This window comes from Ambystoma mexicanum, chromosome 4p (genome assembly GCF_040938575.1).
Source record: "Ambystoma mexicanum isolate Mex_15411 chromosome 4p, UKY_AmexF1_1, whole genome shotgun sequence".
Classification (NCBI taxonomy): domain Eukaryota; kingdom Metazoa; phylum Chordata; class Amphibia; order Caudata; family Ambystomatidae; genus Ambystoma; species Ambystoma mexicanum.
In genome coordinates, this window is record NC_090927.1 from 692806799 (window position 1) to 692827371 (window position 20573).

General features: G+C 44.8%; 1 protein-coding gene across 1 annotated transcript in view; it reads right to left on the reverse strand.

Moving 5' to 3' along the window:
- Positions 1-20573, reverse strand: part of LOC138453423 (CD109 antigen-like) — a 1481241-nt gene that overhangs the window by 642871 nt on the left and 817797 nt on the right. The window contains exon 18 of the mRNA XM_069606256.1: positions 11717-11861. Coding sequence (XP_069462357.1) covers positions 11717-11861 — 145 coding nt within the window. The remainder of the gene's footprint in view (positions 1-11716; positions 11862-20573) is intronic.

Sequence of the window (20573 nt, forward strand, 5' to 3'; positions counted from 1 at the left end):
TTTAAGCTACTGACGTTTTTGAGCTCGGAGGGTTTGGATTTCATCCGAGAACCAAGAGTTGCAGTGAAATTATTTTTTTTCTTTTTTGCTTTCAAGTGGGGCTATAGAATTTATGGCATTGGTGAGAGTATCATTAAGGATAGCTGATAGTATATTTGGCTCCTGAGAGAAAGGTGGAGCTAAGCAGGGGCTTTTGAGGTGGGGACGCAAGTTGTCTGCGTTGAGTTTTTTAGAACTTCTTTTTGTGGCAGGTGGTGCGTGGGTGAGAGTCTTAGGTTTTGGGCTAGTGGGGATAAGGAATTCGATGCACGTGTGGTCTGTCCATGGAAAGGCAGTTTTTGAGATAATGTTGGATGCACAGTTGTGATCCATGACCCAGTCAAGGGTGCAGCCTTTGGAGTGAGTGGGGGTGAGGACTCCTTGGGAGAATCCTAAGTCTGCGAGTTATTTACCTAGGGCTGTGGCAGATTTATCCTTAGGATCATTATATCCCAAATTTAGGTCTCCTAATAGAAGGATTTTGGAGGATGTTTTAATGTTGTTACTGAGCCGGTGGGAGAGGTGCTCTTGGAAGTCAGCTGGGAGTCTGGGAGGTCTGTATAGGATGTGGATATTGATTAGATTATTGGGGGAGAGTGTAAGCTTGGCTAATAGGATATCAGCATTTCCACCCCATGTACTATGGTCTGCTAATCTAATGGACAGTATGTCTTTGTGGATAAGGGTGACTCCCCCGCCAATCTTATCACGTCTATCTTGCCTAAGGATGGTGTAGCCTGGGGGTAGGGCTAGTGTGATGGCTGGGCAGGAGGCATCATTGAGCCAGGTTTCGGTGATCCATAGTAGGTCCAGATTAAGTGTGAATAGTAGATAATTTATCTCTAAGGCATGTGTAGGTAGGGAGCGTACGATCCTTCTTCGTGTATCCACTGAATCAGCTAGTTAGCACTTACCTCTGTTGATACTTTGGCATGCTGCTATGGAATTCTAGTAAGTATGCTTACACACCCGCCCTCCTTCATTTACTGTGTAATCTGAATTGGTTTAATGGTTGGGGAAGATTCATGCTCTGTATCCTATCCTTTTTGCTTGGAGACGATATGAAGTGTGTTTTCAGAGTTCACAATATATTATGTAAATAATTAAACATAATAAGGGTATATAAAGAATTACATTCTTTTTCAGATACTCAAACTAGAATAATATAACGAAAAGCTAAAACATCACAGAGCGTTATAAACAATAGGACTTGGGACAACACTTTTAATGTGGCTACCTTAGCCACCTAAAGGCTTTGGTTAGATGTTCTGTTAGATGTTGCTTGTGCAGTCTTTGTAAATATGTGCAAAACAATGTACAATAATATGTACAATAATATTTTAACAATGAAAGTATAAAAACGTGTATAACTTGGTTTATAAACTGCAACAGCAACTATGTAATGTATGTGTTAATGTGTATTTGCATGAAGATCCATGTTGGGAGCAGACTCAGACCTCTTAAATGTAAGGATAGTTTAACAACTCAGATCAATTAAGCTACAGGATGAAAGGCACCCTCTGGTCCTAAATTGAAAAAAGAGCATCCAAACAACAGATTGTAAGATATAAGATTTTGTGGCATTCACAGAGTTACGCCATCAAAATGAGGAAGAAATAAAGCACAGCATCTATTACAGAGAGAAGAAGAATTTTTCAACTTCAAGCCATAACCACGAAACTGAACAAAGATTGCACGTTGAATTTATTTGTAATTATTCTTTTTGTCAATCAATAATGAGGTGCTGTGTGAAATCTAAAGGACCTGCATTGTTCTCAAGTAAAATCAATTTTTGTTCTTCATTTTCAATAAATATATTGATGTGGTAACTTTATAAATAGCGTAACTTAATTTGTATGTAACTTCATTATCTTATGTTTATGGCCAGAACAAATACGTTGAATATATAACTAGGTAAAACAACCTTTATATAAACAGATTTTTGTGATGACACTGATGCATTAAATATGTTAATATAATCTTTGCTTGCTTTTCAGGCTTTGGGAATAATAGAACAAGAAATTGATGTAAGTAGTTTAAACAAATGTAAAATATGTATTTTACCATCGCTTACCATCTTTAAGACAAGGTGTTGGCTCTAATATAGAAATGTTAGTGTTTAAAAGTAGTGACAGTAAATGAAATGGAGAAAGTTGTGGTGGCGCTATGCCAATGATCTTGAAATTAGAGGTAAGGTAAGCGCCCAGATGCCTTTGGGCTTGGCGCGCTATACAAATAAAGAAATACAAATACAATACAAATACAAGTTCTAGAAACAAGAAACATTAGCAATGCTTTCATCCGTCATTGATGGACTGGTACTCATTTTATGTTTTTACACTAGTTATAATAAACAAATGTATTTATTATAGAACTGAAGAAGGCTCCAAAGGAACATTCACATACAACAACCTAGAATTCTGTCACACTGGTGTAGCCTTTACAAAGGCAAGTAATACACTCAAGAATTATTAAATACTTTAGGAATAATAGTATCTAAAGACTTGATAATAATTGAAAGTAAAGTACAATTATTTGTGTATACTAACATGACACATTGAAGAGTTAATCAGGCTACAGAACTGATCCAAGGGAAACATTAAAATTCATATTGTCCCGGAAGAAGAGCTCAGCAGCAACATGCTCGCCTTGGAAGCAAGACGACACGGAGCAACACAGGTTCGATCCCCGGGTCCGTGCTTAGAAACCTCTGGGTATTAAGCACTTTATATATAACTTATCATTTCATATCATATCAATTGATTGCTAAGATCCTACATGGTAATGACCTTGTTAAGGACATATTCTATTGCAATATGTTTAATCTTAATTTGGAAGTATATCTGCTTTACAGCATTAATTTATAGTGCAATCTAGACCCTCACATAAAACCAATTGAGATTATATTTGCAGTTATGTTTTTGAGCAGAACTAACCTTTTCCCACAAATATGTAATATCTGGAGGCCACCTGGAGAACGACACGATCCCATGCCTCAAAAAAGCCAAATTTGCCACCTCTGCAAATACCTACAAGCAAGTGATGCTTCATGCCAAATCCACCACATACAACACTAGAATTGCTAATGCCAACTACAATCCTCAAGAGATCTTCACCATCCTATGAGAGCTTGAAAACCCCTCCTGCCCTGCTCCTGACTTCACCAAAGACGAGTCTCGGTGCATTGAGATCCAAAACGCCCTCCTAGTAAAAATAGCCACTCTCCACTCATAAATTCAGCAGAAACAAATCGCCACGAGCACCACCAACCTACCCACTGACACCTTCTGCCACCCCATCGCATCTCCAGACCTCATTCCTTTTGTCTTCAAGATGGTCACTGAAGATGAAGTCAGCAGCATACTAGAAGCCCTAAAGCCCACGAGATGCATGGGTGATGTCTGTCTAGTAACACTTATCAAGGTCTGCACGGATTCATTTCGTGACCACTTTCATCAACTCCTCCTTCTCATCATGTCTGGTCCAAGGAAGCGTGGGTTCTTCCACTGTTATATATGCCTTCACTGGACCCCCGGCTGCCTCCAACTACCAACCCATCACAACAGTCACATTCCTCCTCAAAATCCTCGATAGGGCTGCCTATTTCCAAATCCAGCAATATCTTGAAACAAACCACATCCTGGGCATCCGCCAATCGGGTTTCTGCCCTGGTCACAGCATAGAATCAGCCCTGTTGGACCTGAAAAATAACTGATGAATTCAAAGACTAAGGGAAATCCACCCTCCTGCTTCTCCTCGACCTCTTAGTGGCCTTTGACCTGGTTGGCCATGGCATACTCTGCCAACACCTCTCCACATCCGCAAACTTCTCTCTGGAAGCCTCTAGATGGATTGTCTCCTTCTTCAAGGAAAGAACCTTCTGATTCTTCAGGAAAAACGCAAGCGCTCCACCAGCACCCATCACTTGCGGCGTCCCCCAGGGATGTTGTGTCTCCCCTCATTATACAACATTTTCAAGAAATCCTTGTTTGATCTACTTGATTCCATCAGCATAACTTACACCAAACTACGCTGATGACACCCAGATCCTCCTCCCACTATCTGGTAACTACAGCGAAGACTCTGAGAAGCTAAATTCTGTTTACCAGCTCATTCAAGCATGGATGGCAACAATCTCCCTCTGCCTAAACAATGATAAGATTGAGCTGCTAATAGTTGGACTACCCTCGGTGCTAAAAGAACTAGACAACCATTATGCCTCCTTCTCAATAGCTTGAATAACTATCCCAGTCTCTCAATCTGTAAAAACTATAGGAGTCCACGTAGATGCCCCTCTCTCACTCACACGTCAAATCAACCCCATCTCCTCCTCTTCAGCCCACACCGTCAAACTGATCAATGCCTGCAGCCCCTTCCTATTCACAGAGTCACCTCACCATTGCCCATGCAGTCATAGGTGCCAGGATAGACTACTGAAATGCCCTGCTTGCCAGCTCCTCCAAGCGCAACATTCACAAACTACAAGTGATCCAGAACAACGCCCTCCGCTTGGCCCTTATCCCCAAACGAGAGGTCATCCCACCTGTGGAGAGATCAGCACATTGGCTGCCCATTCAAGAAAGGATCAAATTCTAAATACTGACCATCACCTACAAAGGCCTCTCCAAGACAGCCCCCTTACCTCGTTTGAGAAGTTCTCCAGAGCTCAAGCCTCCAGGCCGACCAGAACCGCCTACACAAACCGACTGACTTTACCTAAATTCAGACTGTCCAAAGCCAGAGGCTCCAGCTTCTCGGTCACTGCAGCTAAACTGTGGAACATCCTACCCCCCAATCTGAAAGCAGACCAATCGTACTGGTCATTTCGCAAAAGACTAAAGAAATTGATCTTTACCTACATAAACTATGTCTGATTTATGTCTAATGTATGTCTAATGTTTGTATTACTATGATCATTTATGCCAGGTTTGGCCCAGCTCATGTATAGAGCCTTGATGCCCCCAGGTTTAGGCTGCTTTATAAATGGAAAAATTAATTAAATATATAATACACCAGAATTTGATTGACAAAAATCGTTCTTGGAGAAAAATATTTTTGGCTTTCCAATGCACCAGCCAATGTGGATGTACACTGCTCCACAAGAGTAAAATACTCATTTTATAAAGTAAAAGGAATTACTATTTGTTAGTGTTTGTGTCTGACTCTCAATGTCTCGCACAGCAATCCCTGCTTTTCATCCATCCAGAATTCTTGTGTTGTCAGTCTCATAGATATTTCCTTTTTTCAAAGTCATGAACCCACTGCCTTATGGATGCTTTTTTTGATGCTTCTGCATATCCGATATCCAAAAGAAATAACTCCCAGGATTGCCTGGGCTCAATTTATGGTGACATAAGTAGAACACAGCATGCTGGTCTGCTGCCTTATTAATGCCATGTTTGGTTTTTATGAAAAGCTGCCACACCCAAGCCTCTGGGCATCATCGGGAATTGGGCAGAGCAGTAAAAATCCAGCAGCAATGCTATTACTGTTGCATTACCACTCTGCCTAATCCAGAGTTTGGAGGAACCTCGGAGCATTCACCTCCAGCTCTGAACTGGAGGTGAATGTGCCAACTTTACCCTAATTTTTGCCTCAATTACCACAGCACTAATACTGCTGCAATAATCCCACCAAAAATGACCCATTGAGTCCCATGGACTAAAATGAAAATGGGGATTTACCAAAACTTGTGATCCAGCACAAACAGCACCGAACCAAGTTCCGTAACGCTAATTGCATTGGGCAGTATCCCAGCAGATTTACCACCGTGATACTTCCCACTCGTGATGAGGCACTCTATATTCTCCCTCCCTCCATGTTGCTCCCTTCCACCATTATAAGAGCAGAAAAAACTACTAGCATCAAAGCACAGAAGTATAGTAAGACATTTTACTTCTTGCTTTTAATTTAGTAACATTAGAGATGCATTGATAGTAGAATGCACATCTTGTTTTCAGGCGGGTGGGGGGGATTTACAGTTCTGAGAGGATCCATTGGTTCTCTGGATGTAGCAATCAATCACTGTGATTACCTTTGTGAACATACATACATGGAGCTGATGCAATCCCACAAAAAAACACCATGAACGGAAGATGACCAAAGTCTCCTTTGCAGCGCAGATAATTGCAGTGCCTTATGAACATTGAAATATGAAGTATGCATCTTTCATTTCCAGTGGTGCCACGTAATCCCCTTGTTTAAAGGCATTATCACCTCGGAGAGTAGTTCTTCTGAACTTTTTGGGCTTTATGTTTGCTGGGCGGATGTCTAGTACAGGCCTTTTGATTTTGTCCTGGTTTTAGAAAAAACAGAGTAAATGCATGTGCATACCTGGTTTGCTGATGCAGCTTCAATCTCTGCTTTTTGCAGCAGCAATACAACCTCTTTCGGGAGACTTAAAAAATGTTTCTGTGTTATCTTTATGGTTCATAGTAGCAAATCGTGCAATACCCGTTCTTTATCGTGTGCAGAACACACTTCTTGATAGTAATTCCCTTCTGTGCCTGGGTGAATCGTGTTAATCTTTCACCCACCTGGGAACCATGGGGGTGGGGGAGATTCAGGAGTCACCATTTTAAAGAACAGGACTGCCCTCTTGGGGTTTGGCCTCTTCCCCGTGCCCACTCACAGCCCTTTTGGCCCAGTGTTGTCATGTAGCTAAATGGTTGCCGATTAGAGGCTGCTCCACATTGTTGGTATGACATCCCTGACCTACCAATTTAAGTGAGTGAGCCCTGCACATTGAGCTCTTTTTATATGGTCATCCCCAGAATTGGCAAACAAAGGAGAGCCCTTAAATTGGTTTGTCCAACACATTTGCCTGTGTCTCATCTTGAAACATGTTCTGTGAAGCCAAGCATGCCTCTTAATTACAGGAGTCCTTGCAACCTGCCCGCGAGAAGTTTCTGGTGCATCAAGGACTTTCTTGAGAAGTGCCTTCCCCGACTGTTTTCCTTCCTGTAAAATCCTTTTCAGAATGGCTGGCGTGTGTTTGGTACCATCTTAGCATCGTCCTCCATTTCATACTTCTTTGATTCATAGTATTGTGCCATCACCTCCATGGCATTAGTAATGTGCACACCATAGCAGCTGAGGGCGATATTTTCCTTCCAATAGAGTACACTCTTTTACTCTCACTTTCTGAAGAGTACGCAGTAGTGGAGAATGGGCCATCATTTCAATTGTGTACTGTAGTGCCAGTTGACCCTATATATGCATGGTATCTGCAGGAGGAGGTTAATTTTTTTTTGATCCGTGGATTCACTGCCTAAGTGACCCCAGGTTTAATTAGTGAGGGAGCAATTTGTTTTATATTGACCTTAATTAAGGATTAAAATGGGATATCCGATTTCTCTTCCAGGAAGTTCTGAATCATATTCACATCATTATTGGTTTCCTGTGCCCCAATACTCAAAAGAGGGTATCACTGGAAGATACTACTTATTGGGAGAGACCATAGGGTACTAGTTATGGTCAATGTCATGCTCCACAGGTGGCAACTGCTCCTGAACATTTTCCACAGCTGCCTGCCCATGCAAATCATCCCATTGGGTCTCTGAAAGCATGCCTGGCTAGCTTTTCCCTTTGTTTTGATGAACCCAGCAGTGCTTGAGACCTGCCTTTTTTGGACTCTTTGCCTACTGTCCTCTATAAATGATACCACTTTGGCCATAGTAGCTTTGAAATCCCCCGTTACAAACTTGATGGGATTGACTTGGGAAGGGGCATTGACTCTTCTTCTTCCAACTCCTACTACTCCTCTAACATACCATTGGATACTTGGAAGACCAGGAGGCCCTTCTATGCATGCAGAAAATAAGGGATCATGCACACTCTTTTTATGAGCCTCCCTAGGTTTGTGATTTGTGTGACAGAAGCGTGAAGCTTGTAAACTTTCCCCATCATTCCCATGTGGCTTTCCCTTACTGTGAATGGATTGTTAATGGTGCTTGAGTGCATCGACCAAGCCAGTCACGCTCTGTTGAGTTTGAAATAGACACCCAGTATTCAACTATTATTATGGAGGAGAACCCATCCAGCTTTAGCCTGTGTTTGCGCTTACATCGAGCAGTTTTTTGGATGACCAGGGTTTTTCTTCAAGATTTGTCTCAATGTCAGCCCTACGGAGCTGGGGGATGACTGGAAAGTTTTCCCTGCTCACACCTCCTCTTGAAGGTCCTTTGGATTTCTGTTGATCACAATGCTCTGCCTCTCACCTTTGAGTGTATTGGCCGGGGCACAGAACTCAACCTGTTCTGTCAGAAGCTGCATGGCGTATCCAGCCCTAAGATTAGTTTGGTTTTCCTTAAGCGTTTTGGGCTTCCACTGGCTACACACTCCACAACAATCTTCTCCAAGATCCCTTGGAAGGCAGTTGTTGCATACACAGGATATATCCTAACAGGGGAACTTGGAGTTGCACCTCACGCAGAATTTAAATGGGGTGTTCTCCATGAATGGACCAATAAAGCAAGCATATGGGGAATTTGCTAGGAGGGAGTAGAGGTATTCTAGTTTTGCCAAAATTAAATGAATGACCCCTCTCTCCGTAGTAGAGGCCTTGCACAGCGAAAGGTTGAGCAGCTTTTTTAGGTCTGCTTCTTGTCCATCACCGGTTTGATGTTGAATGACTGGGTATGATTGGCTAGAACAATGTGGCAGCAATCAACCAAAAATGATTCTTCACTCCACGTAAATGCAGCAACCGCTGAATGTCCCCTTTTTATTTTTACTTGAAAACATGTGACTGTAAGCAGATTCACAAGTCTCAAACACATGCATGATGAACATTACTTACCCAGTAGTGCTTTTTCTGTTAATTATTACATGCTTTTCATAGGCAGACGTCTACTGGTTGGTTTTGCGTAGTACATCTTTTTTTTATTTTCGAACTCAAAAAGGGGGCATTGACAGGAGCATCGATGCTACCCTACCCCTACCCTACATAAACAGTGCAGTGTTTTCCAGCGTAGTGTATACTAGAGTTTTACCTGGACATGTGATTAAGGTTTAATAAATAGTACATGTGTAAACTTCTGTGTGGTGTGCTCCATTACTTTCCTGGCACAATGAGTTGTTAACTGTACCTGCCACAAAGACCTCTGTAAATATGAGCCAGTCAGGGTCACTGTCCATGCATGGGTGAAACTCTACAAGAGAATAAATAGAGACACCATGCAATTCCGAAGCCCCATTATGGCGCTTCCCAGGAGTCGCCACCACCTTCGATGAGGCATTACAAAAAACCTGGGACCCAGACAAACAGTTGAAAATGCGAGATATGTACCCGGAAGGGAAATAGGTTAGTCAAGAAGACTTTGTTAATACCATTGGGGGCGGAAAGCTGGAACTCTTACAGTATCATTGCATGAGGGCTGCATTTAACGGGAGATGTCCGACATTCCCGAGAGAACCAGACACCCACGAGTGTATATGGGCTGTAATGTCCTACGATGGTACGAAAGTAGGTATATCCAAATTGCATGGCCTAATACAATCACATATCCAATCTTAAAACGACATGGTAGACAAATGTGGGAGCTACAATAGGTGAGGAACAATGGCGCAAATGCTGTCAATTGACAGAAACTGTCTTTAAATGCTGGGTTACATCTAATCCAGTTTAAAATCCTAAACCAGCTGTATTATACCCCCGTTAAGATGGCTAAATTTGTTTTAAATTGTACTGGCGAATGTTTAAAGTGTGGTAGCCCGCAATCAGATACATTTCATGTGTATTGGTCTTGTCCATTAATCGCTGTTTTTAGGGGCATTGTTGCTGACATAATTGAAGACATTATGCAAATCCCAGCCTTTCTTGCTCCCCTTAAATACCTATTCGGATACATTGGTAAATCTGCAGAAACCACAAGAAGACTTTCCAATGTTGCATGTGCCATGGCTAAGAGATGTATTTGAAATGCTGGCAGGCCAAACATGCACCTAAAATTGATGACTTTCTTCGAGCTCTCACATATGTAAATGAATGTGAAGAACTATTTGTACTGTCTATGGGCCTCATTCCGAGTGTGGCGGTAAGGGGTTAATGGCGGCGGTAAGGATGCCAGTGCCGTTAACCCCTTACCGCTGCATTCCGAGGGCCTTTAGCGGGTCCCGCTAAGGGCGGGTCCCCCCTTAGCGGGAGCTGCTAAAGGACCAGGGAGCTAATTATTATCGAGTCCGTTATTAGCTCCCTCCCCATTCCCATTGAGCCCTATGGGGGCTCGAATGGGGATGGCTTCCTGAATGGGGAATACTGGGTCCTCCAAGGTTGGAATGACCCGGTAAGTCTCCATTCAGGTAACCCGGACCCGAGTTTGGAGGCAGCCATGCCGCAAATAGCGGCATGGCTACCTCCAAACTCGTAATGAGGCCCTGTGTCTGTAACAAACCGCCCTAAAGATATCTGGGCCCCCTTCAGATGCTATTTATGTGAGCTGATATCCGACAATGACACTTCCCCAACCCTTAACGCCCTAATGTCAAAATTTCAGACTGTTTGCTATCAGTAATGCTGTACTCTGTAAATGTTCACTTCTATGTAATGTGCTTAATGACATGACCATTTAATAAACAAAGTTTAAAAAAAAAACAATACCTACAATTGCACAATCCGAATGTACAAGGCGTAGTAGGATCATTTCCCCCCCTTGCCTTGTTGCGCCTACACGCACACACACACACACACACACACACACACAACAAATGAACAATAAAATAAATAAAATACAATATTGTGGGAGGCAAATATTTATGGGTGCCCTGCCTCCATCCCCAATAAACACTTTCCTCACAGAAGGCTACCGATGAACACCATGAAGCCTGGATGGCAGGTGGGCATGGCAGCAGGCTGTGTGGTCCCTTGTCCTATAAGGCCGAGTTTGCCCCTTTGTTGGCTTTTTGCATGGGGTCAAGAGGTTCTCAAATGTCCATCTTAATACCTGGTATGGTCATAGCCTATGAGACTCCCCCTAAAATGTGCTGCTTGCAGTTCAATCTTCTGCCACTTGACGTCAGAAGACAGTCAGCACAGACTCACTTTAATTATGAAGTGATAATAGTCGGTGCATCCATCAACCACAACGAGCAGGTGTAAGCTGTAGTGTAACCCCGAATATGTCAACACTGTGGGGAGCAGCTATGGGTGGTGGCAGCAGTGGTGGGGAACTACCCACCCGCAGTGTCAGAGGAGTGCTAGAAAACATTAGGGCCCTGCCACTTTTTTTTTTTACAAATTAAATACAGGGGACTTGCTAGCCATTTGGCACTTAGAGGGGGCTAGTCTGTCCAAAATATGCTGAGTGGGGACTCAGCATAAGAAAGTTTGAAGAATATTGCATTAGTTATTAAGTAAACACATGATCATGTGATATTAAAGCTGGGAAATAATACTGAATTCCTGCGTCGGGAAACATATCTAAAACTACTGTACCTATTTTTTTAAAATGTTAATCTCTAATTAAATGTAACGTTAAAGGGACACTATTTTAAAAGATAACCGAATACTTTGATTAGCAAAACGAAACCATGTCAACGAACAACAATGCTCTGACTACAACTATTTAATGTACATTAAACACACTAGTCTGCTCAAAAGCAACACACATTAATCGCAGGGAATGCACTTCAATAAATATATCAGTCCTGCATGTAATAAGTTAAAGAATGGTTTTACCCAGTTTTGCTCTGCATCCAAAGCCACGTCTCAGGGAAGAACACTCGAACGTTTGAAGCGCTGGGACCCGGATGCTCCCCTAGAGGAGGGATCTCATTTTCAGCGTCGTAATACCTTATTTCCGGATTCGTTCTCGGGATCATCTCTGAAATATTGAAACGAGTTATTGATAGTTGACCTGTCACCAAGGTTTTTGGTAAAGAAATGTTCAAAGGTGTTTCAAACATAACTTGAAAGAAAATATGACACTGGCTATATTGAGTATGGCATAGTCTGGGTAGATTGGTGAGTTAGAGAAAATGTGTGCTTTGCACGGAACTAGTACACACACATAAAACCGATTGTGAGGGCGAGAAGTACATAAAGGGCCGGTGTCGACTGCGCGAGAAATGATTTCTGCAGCAAGCTAAGGCACCTTCAAACGTTTGGGTAAATTGTAATGTATACTGTACATGCCCTCATTTTGCAAAACCATAAAATTCTTATGCGCGTAGGAAACATCCTTAGTGCTTCTGTGATTCGTCCAAAGCGAATCAACTCAGGCAAACACTACACCAGCTAAATGTTTATGCAATTAGAAGTTGGATAAACTCCAGCATATTACGTGTGAACGTTTGATTGAAACGTGTTATTAAGAATACCTCAGGCACAGCAGTGTTGCTTTTTATGTCAGGGGAGAATAGGCGTGTTCATGTTTTAATTCGGACTTTTTCAGAGAACAAAACGTTATTGGAGAAATATTATTACACAAACAAATGGAGCTATCTGTTGGGAATACCTCTACCTTCTTTTTTAAAGAAAATGATGAATAGGCTATGAGATAAGGAGCCCATGTTTGCTTGCTGACACACCAAGATAAGAGAGAACACGAGAGAGTGAGAGGTGAGGGTGAGTGAGAGAGGCATCAAAACAACAATTGGATTTAATTGGGAGATAGAGAGTGAGAGGGGCATTGCCGACAAGCACTGAATGTAGTCTTCATTAAAAGTTACATTTGGAAACCATAGAAAGGGTAGGGTTTGTGTGAGGGAACAAAACCAAAGAGTTGGGCATTAGAACAATATACATTTGGCACCAGACATTCAGGACAGGATTGCGTCCGCCTACACTACTCCACAAAAACACATTAGGAACACTTATTGAATTTAACTTGAAAGAACACAAGAACTCTATGCCAGACAAACACAACTCAAGAGAAAGAACGATGAGAACCCCGTCACATTTCCCGTACAACAGAATTTTCAAAATAAAAAGAAGGCATTCATCATCAGGTAGGGAGACCATGGTGATCTGAAGAGGGGAGTTAGAGAGTGAGAGTTCAGGATAGAGTGGAAGCGAGACAGAGACACAGACCCTAGAAATACCTATCGATTTTAATGTCAGAACATTGTTATTTGCTAAAGGTGAAGGACACTGTCTGGGGTAATCATTTATTTTCAAAATGTAAACAAACTTTATAACATATCATGCTCTGTCACGTGTTGCAGGTGAAGAGTTTGATCCAGTTGGAGGTTTACGCAAACTAAGCCTGGGCAAATATATTTGGCAGTGTGTGGTCTTGAGATTCTTTGAGAGAGATGAACAGGTTACTTACCAACTGGTCAAAGATGTGGAATACGTTGGAGGAACATCCAATGGAAAGAATGTTACCAGTTGGTAAGTAACTTGTTCTTAGAATGGATTGTGTCCTCTAATGTATTCCACATCATTGACAGACTCCAAAAGCAGTACCAGAAAATGGAGGAGGGAAAATAATTTAGAGTACCCAATCAGATGGCAGAATAAAGAACTGCCTTACCAAAGGCCATATTTTGACCATGGATTGTATCCAGGGAGTAATGTTTAACAAAGTGTGGATAGAAGCCCATGTGGCTGCATCACAAAAATTCTTTATAGGAACTAACCCGCTGGAAGTAGCCGCGCCCCCTAGTGGAATGAGCTCGCAACCCTTCCTGGGGGGTCCTTTCCCGCCAAATGGTAACATTCAGTAATGGTGAGGATAATCCACCTGGACAAGGTCTGTTTTGTCACAGCCTGGCCCAATCAGTGACCAGCATACCCCACAAAGAGTTGATCGTCCACTCTGACCCTGGACATCCTAGAAATATAAAAGCTCACAGGTCTCCTAGGGTCCAACCTATGGAGTTGCTCCTCTTCCTTACCAGGTGAGGAGCAGGATAGAAAGAAGGAAGAACCACTTTCTTTCTCAAATGAAATTCAGACACTACCTTAGGCAGAAAGGAAGGGTGTACCCTCAGTACAACCCTGTCCTTGTGGAACACAGTAAAGGGCCACTTAGATGAAAGTGCCTGCAATTCACTCACTCTGCGAGCGGAAGTAACCGCAACCAAGAACAGTCTTGAAGGACAGTAATCTCAAAGGACAGGAGTGCAAAGGTTCAAACGGAGCACCCATGGAAAACTTCAAAACCAAATTCAAATCCCAAACCGGCACCTGGAAAGGGGACGATGGGAACACATTAGTGAGTCCTTTAAGAAATTGGTAAATCAAAGGAATCTTAAAGTAAGAACATTCTTAAGACGAGCGTTTTAACATAGACAGCGCCACCAGGTAACCCTTAATGGTACCCACTTGAAGGCTCCTGTGGGCCAAAGAAAGCAAGAAAGATAGAACCACTGGAATGGAACACTGAAAAGGATCAACATTTTGTCCTCTGCACCAGTTGTAAAACTTACGGCAACGCTACAGAGACTTTGTTGCTGGCCGAAAGCAACACCTCTATCACGTCATCCGGGAGGTCCCAATCCTTATATCTCAAACTTTCAGATAACAAGCGTGAAGGTTGAGAGTCCTGACCTCTGGATTGAGAACCTTAACCCCCTCACGTGAGAGCAGATCCTCTCGGTAGCGAAGCCGGCGTGGAGGGCAGATAGACATTTCTAGAAGGTCCGGGTACCACGCTCTCCTGTCCCAATCCGGAGCAATGAGGATCATGTGCGATCCGAACCTTCGTAACCTCCTTAACACTTGAGGAATCACGGGGACTGGAGGAAACGCGGCTAGCAGTGGGAATGACCAGTCCACTACGAATGGCGTCTCTTAAGGATCCTCTCAGAGGAAATTCCCTCGAGCAGAATCTCTTGCACTTCCGGTTGGCACTGGTGGTCAAGAGATCCACTTGTGGGGTTCCCCAAAGGGCGAAGATCTCCAGAAGGACTTCCTGAGCCAACTCCCACTCATGAGAGATCGGGCTCTGCCTGCTCAGACCGTCCACTGCCGCATTTTCCTCTCCGGCAAGATGAACTGCCGAGAGCAAAATGTCCTGCTGGATTGCCCAGAAGCAGAGTTGCATTGCCTCTCTGCACAACGGGAGTGACCCTACCCCCCTGTTGTTGTTGAGGTAATACATGGCCACTGTGTTGTCCGTCATGATCGGGACACTCTTCCCCCCCGCACAGACGGCAGAAAAGCCTTCAGGGCCAGCCTGATGGCTCTCAGCTCTAACAGGTTGATATGGAGTTTGGACTCCGACAGAGACAAACAACCGCTGACAATCAAGTCTGCAGCATGAGCTCCGCATCCTGTGAGGGAAGTGTCCATCACTACAGTTACCTCCGGCCACGGTTGCCAAAACTGCTCCCCTTCATCAGGTTCCCCTCGTTGGTCCACCACAAAAGATCCTGGGTGACCGAGAGTGGAATCTGAACGGGATCCAACATCTTGCCTGAGAACTGCGACCACTGCATCTTGAGAACCCATTGCAGGGATCTCATCCTCAGCCTGGCCTCTGGCACCAGAAAAATGCGGGATGCCATGAGGCTGAGCAACCTTAAGAATTCGAAAGCCGGGAGACTCTGGGCATGTTGAAACTTGTCCACCATCTGCACAATGTGATGAGCCCTCCCCTTGGGAGAGAAGCACTTCCCCAAGGATGTGTCCAACACAGCCCCGATGTACTGGAGCTGTTGGGAAGGTGTTGGATGAGACTCCTTGAAATTGAAGGAGAAGCCCAGCCTGTGGAGGGAGCGGCAGGGGAGACTGAGGTGATCCAATGCTTGCTCGGGAGAAAGCGCACAGATCAGCCAGTCGTCCAGGTAGGGATAAACGTGAATCCCCCCTCGCCTGAGATACGCAGCCACCACCAGCAATAGGTTGGTGAAGACCCTCAGGGCGGAAGTCAATCCAAACGGCAGGACCCGAAACTGAAAGTGCGAGTCGCCAGCCGCAAACCTCAGATACTTTCTGTGCTTGGGATGAATCGGCACATGAAAGTAAGCATCCTGCATTCCAGAGACACCAACCAATCCTGAAATTGAAGGGCCTAGAGGTCTTGAGAAAGAGTGAACATCTTGAACTTGTCCTTCCTGAGAAGTTTGTTCAACCAATGCAAGTCCAGGATGGGTCTCAATCCCCCGTCTTTCTTTGGGATAAAAAAAATAAGGGGAACACCATCCCTTGTTCGTCACCGCTAAAGGCACCAGTTCTATAGCGCCTTTCTCTAGCAGGGACAAGATTTCCAGCACAAGGAGCGGATCTGGAAGCTTCAAAGAGAGATCCCCTGGTGGATTGTCGTGAGGCCGCTTTAAGAAGGGAAGGCAGTAGTCGTGGGTGATTGTATCCAGAACCCATGAATCCGAAGTAATGGCTGGCCATTCTTCGAGATGCTGAGACAACCTGCCCCCAACCGGCAAACCATGGGACATGCCCTCATGAATGTTTTGGAGCAGCTGACGCAGCACCTGCAGGCAAAGAGGCAGCTGCCTGAGCGGCTTTGGCACCTCTATTTCCGAGACCACCACGGGTACTTTTACACTGACCTCTTTGAATGGTGGCTCCTCTCGTTCTACCAAACGAGGAGTCGTAACGAAAAGAGCCTCCCCTCCACTGCTGTCCTCTAGGACGAAAAGGCGGAGGTTGACGCACAGCTGCGCTTAAAGATGTTGCCACAGCTTTTGAGGTCTGCAACCTCTCAAGGCTCTCGTCAGCCTTGCTGCCAACAAATGCGCGCCATCACAGGGCATGTTCAAAAGACGGGCTTGCACATCCAGAGCAAAATCGGACTTCCACAACCACGCAAATCTGCTTATCACAGTGCTCGCAGCCATGGACCGGCTAACCTTGTCGGCCATGTCCAAACCCGACTGAAGGGATTCACACATGACATCCTTGCCATATTGCACGAGAGCCAGGAACCCATCCCTTTCTTATGCTCAGCCGCATGAGAAACAGTTCCACAGAGTGTGTGAAAATCTTGCCATGGCACAAGTGGAGTTGGTGGATTTTAGCGCCATACTCACTGCAGAAAGCACCTTGCGTGCCCAACCATCAAAGCGTTTGTCATCCCTATCAGGAGGGATGGTAGGGTACGCCGCCTGCCTCGAGGTGGCCATAGCTGCCTGATCCAGCAAACTCTCGGAAGTGGGGTGAGATGAAAGGTAGCTCGGTTCGCTACCGGAAGAGCAGTATTTTTTAGTTAACAATTTGTTAACTGTCAGAAGCGATTTTGGGACCTGCCAAGCAGCCGCAACCCTTTTCTACATGGTCAAATGAAATGGCAAAACAGGGTCAGAGGCCGGACTTTGATCCAAAATGTCTGTTAGGTCATCCTGAATAAAAGCTTCAGGAGGACTGGACCAACCAAGGTATTCAGTTACTCTATCCATAAGTCTCCCGTATGATGACTTTGCATGAGCCACAGGCTCAGGCCTACCGAATTCCACCTCCGGCAAAGTGTCCAGGCCACTAGCGTCATGAAGAGATTGTATCAAGTCATTCCATTGGCTATCCCCTGAAAAGCCAGGAGCCACATCAGGCTCAACAGGCTCAAAATCGAAATCAGACCTCTCCTCCTGCTCATAGATGTCATCCAGAGGCAGGTAAAAGTCCTGTCTCGGGACAGCCGAGGGTCTGGAGTCCTTACCAAGCCTTACAGACTTGGAGGTAGCCTTCCTTGGAGGATCCACCATACCAGGGACCTCTGACAGCAAACTGCGGCCAAAAGGCCCCAAAAGGCGTCGAGGGCGCCAATGGCTTCGGCGTCAAGAACGCCAACGGTTTCGGCTTTGAGAGAGCTGTTGGTTGGTACGAAGGCAAAGCTTCGACGTCCGAATACGACAGACACGCCGCTGACAGAGTCGACGCCGACCTCGAGACCATAGCAGGTTTCTGCGGTCTTGCTGAGGACGAGAACCGAGACCTGGAAACACACGTCTCTTGCGATCATCCTGAGCCTTGTCCGAACAGGACCTCGAAGGTTCCCGTTGAGGATGGCACCGAGTACGCGAGCCCGAAGGCGCATGAGCCATGGACCGAGACCGTTCCTTGCCAGCTTCACCAGAAGGCGCGGACGGAACTGTGCCTTGCGACTGAAAAATTGCTAACATCTGCTCCCTGAAGGCAGCCCATTCCTCCTGAGTCGAGGACTTTGTTGGACAAGCCACTTTCCTCGCGGCTCCATCCTCCGAGGAGGATGGGGAAGGTGAACCGGTGATAGTGCTTCCTAGAATGCCGAGACGATGAGGACAAATGGCGGGAACCACTCCGGGACCGAGATCCCTGGGATTCCTTTCGACGCGGAGAGTCGCCCCTCGAATCGTCGGTGGACATCCCCTTGGAGTTAGAATTACGGCACTTACTGGGTTTAGAACCCCTACCTACCGGAAGCTTCCGCTTATGCTCCCGCAAGGCCAAAGCAGTCAGTGAGTGGCATTTGGAACAGTCGTCGGTGTTGTGACTTTCTCCCAAGCACCACAAACAAATGCGATGCGGGTCAGTAATCGACATTTTAGCCTTGCAGTCCCAGCAGGACTTGAAGCCAGACCGCAGAGTCGGAGGGGTTGAAGAGGAAGACATATCCATGAGGAATACACGAGGTGCGCTGAGTCTCTGAAGCAAACACGTTTGTGGAAAAAACGGAACTGAGGCTATGGGCGCCGTGCATCCTATTTATAACATCTGATGACGTCGCCCTCGACGGAGGCCTTCGAGGGACATCGACCTAACGCCATCGATGTGGGACGCCCTCTGCCGAAAAAGTTTCCAAAGTACACAGCTGTGGACATTGCATGTCAAAGATGTGGAATACGTTGGAGGACACAATACATTCGAAACAAGGGGGATGTGTTAAGTAGGCATTTGTGTGTGAGGGCCAAAAGTTTTGAAGAAGGCCCTTTCTTTGATAGGGAGCCAGTGGACTTGTTTCCTAGTAGCTGTTATGTGGTCTCTTTTTGGGATGCCAATGGCTGCTTTAAGTGAGTTTTTTTGGACGACCGTTTCAATGTTTTTAGTGGAGGGGCCAGCAAGGAGGGCGTTACAATAATCTAGGCGGGATCCAATTATGGCTCTGGCTATGATTAGGCAGTTTTGCTCTGAAGAAAGGGTCTATCTGCAGTTAGTAGCTTGGAGTGGTAGGCCGCTGCAGATGTTATGGCACTGACCTATCTTGCCATGGATAGGGTGGAGTCCAAGTAGACTCCAAGTGTTTTGACGGATTGGGAGACAGAGATTTGAACATTGTCAATGGTGAAGGCATATTGGTCATCGAGTTTCCTTAGGATTTCAGGGGAGTTAATTAGAAGTTCAGTTTTGTCCCCATTTAGACAAAGCCCATTTTCTGCCATTCATGTTTGGATGGTTGCGTAGATCGAGTTGAGGGTTTTGGTGTCAGATTCATAGTTGCCTGAGAGAGGGATGAGGATCTGTGTGTCGTCAGCGTAATTTGTGTAGGTGATGCACAGTGCGTCAAAGATGTGGAATAATGGCCTGGTGACTATATTGTACAGGTTGGGGGAAATGCAGGAACCCTGCAGGACACCTCACTTGATGATTTTGGGGTGTGCGAAGGCTTGGTCAGTGTTAGGCATAATCCTGTACAGTTCCCGCAGGGCCCACTACCCAGGATTAGGACTACAGGTGAGAGCAATAAATCCCCTTTGGTATCAGTGCGCACCACAAAGATTTAGTTGGTAGTTGGGGCTAAGCAGTCAGACTTTTCTCAAGAGGGAGATGAGCAGTATTCAGGGTTTACACCATAGGTATCACAGCACTATGGAACAAGGAAACACTGACCAAAGCTGTGTATCAAAAAGAGAATATATATTTATTTTATACACATCTAGTTCAACAACATGAATCGCAGTTGATGAAGTAAGTTAAGTTCAGTCAAGGAAAAGTATATACAACTCCCTATTCAATGGTAGACAATATTGCGGTAGAGTGAAAACTGAGCAAAACGGCACAGTGAAAACCAACTACAAATGGCACTTTATCACTTTAACGAAAGGAAGGGAAAGCACAAGTAAAACCAAAATATCTTCAGACACCCCCCTAGCAACACTTCACAAAAGGAACCAGTAATGCACAGTGAAACTTTAGCAGAAAAATAAGTGAATGAAAACTGAGCAAAATGGCACTGCACAAGTTAAAACAGTAGGAAGGAAGAGGGGTTTAGAAGAATCAGGTGCATCAACACATTTCTTATTGAAAATCAATCTAGTGAGAGCAGACCTAACAAATCAGCCAGAGTCAATAGGCCTGAGCCAGAGTCAGTGGTACAGGACCAAGAGCTTAGGAGCAAAAATGTTCTTATAGCTGCAGTCAAGTCTTTGGTAAACGAATATTGAAAAGGTAGATGCGAGGCGAAAGACAATGTTAAGAGAGAGTTTTAAATCCTTTATCAACAAGTAGATAAAGGATTTAAAACACCTTTAGGGCTACCACGGGGAAAGGGAGGCCTGGCGGAACAATGTACCTTAAACGTGAAAAAGAGGCTCCTGCAGTGGCGGTTGTTCCTGGTAGTTCCTGCAGTTCGAGGGGTCCAGCAGAGATAGAGAGGCTCTAGTCGTGGAGGAAGGTTCGAGTCACTGCACTACCCAGGGATGAAACCAGCCGCGGTGCT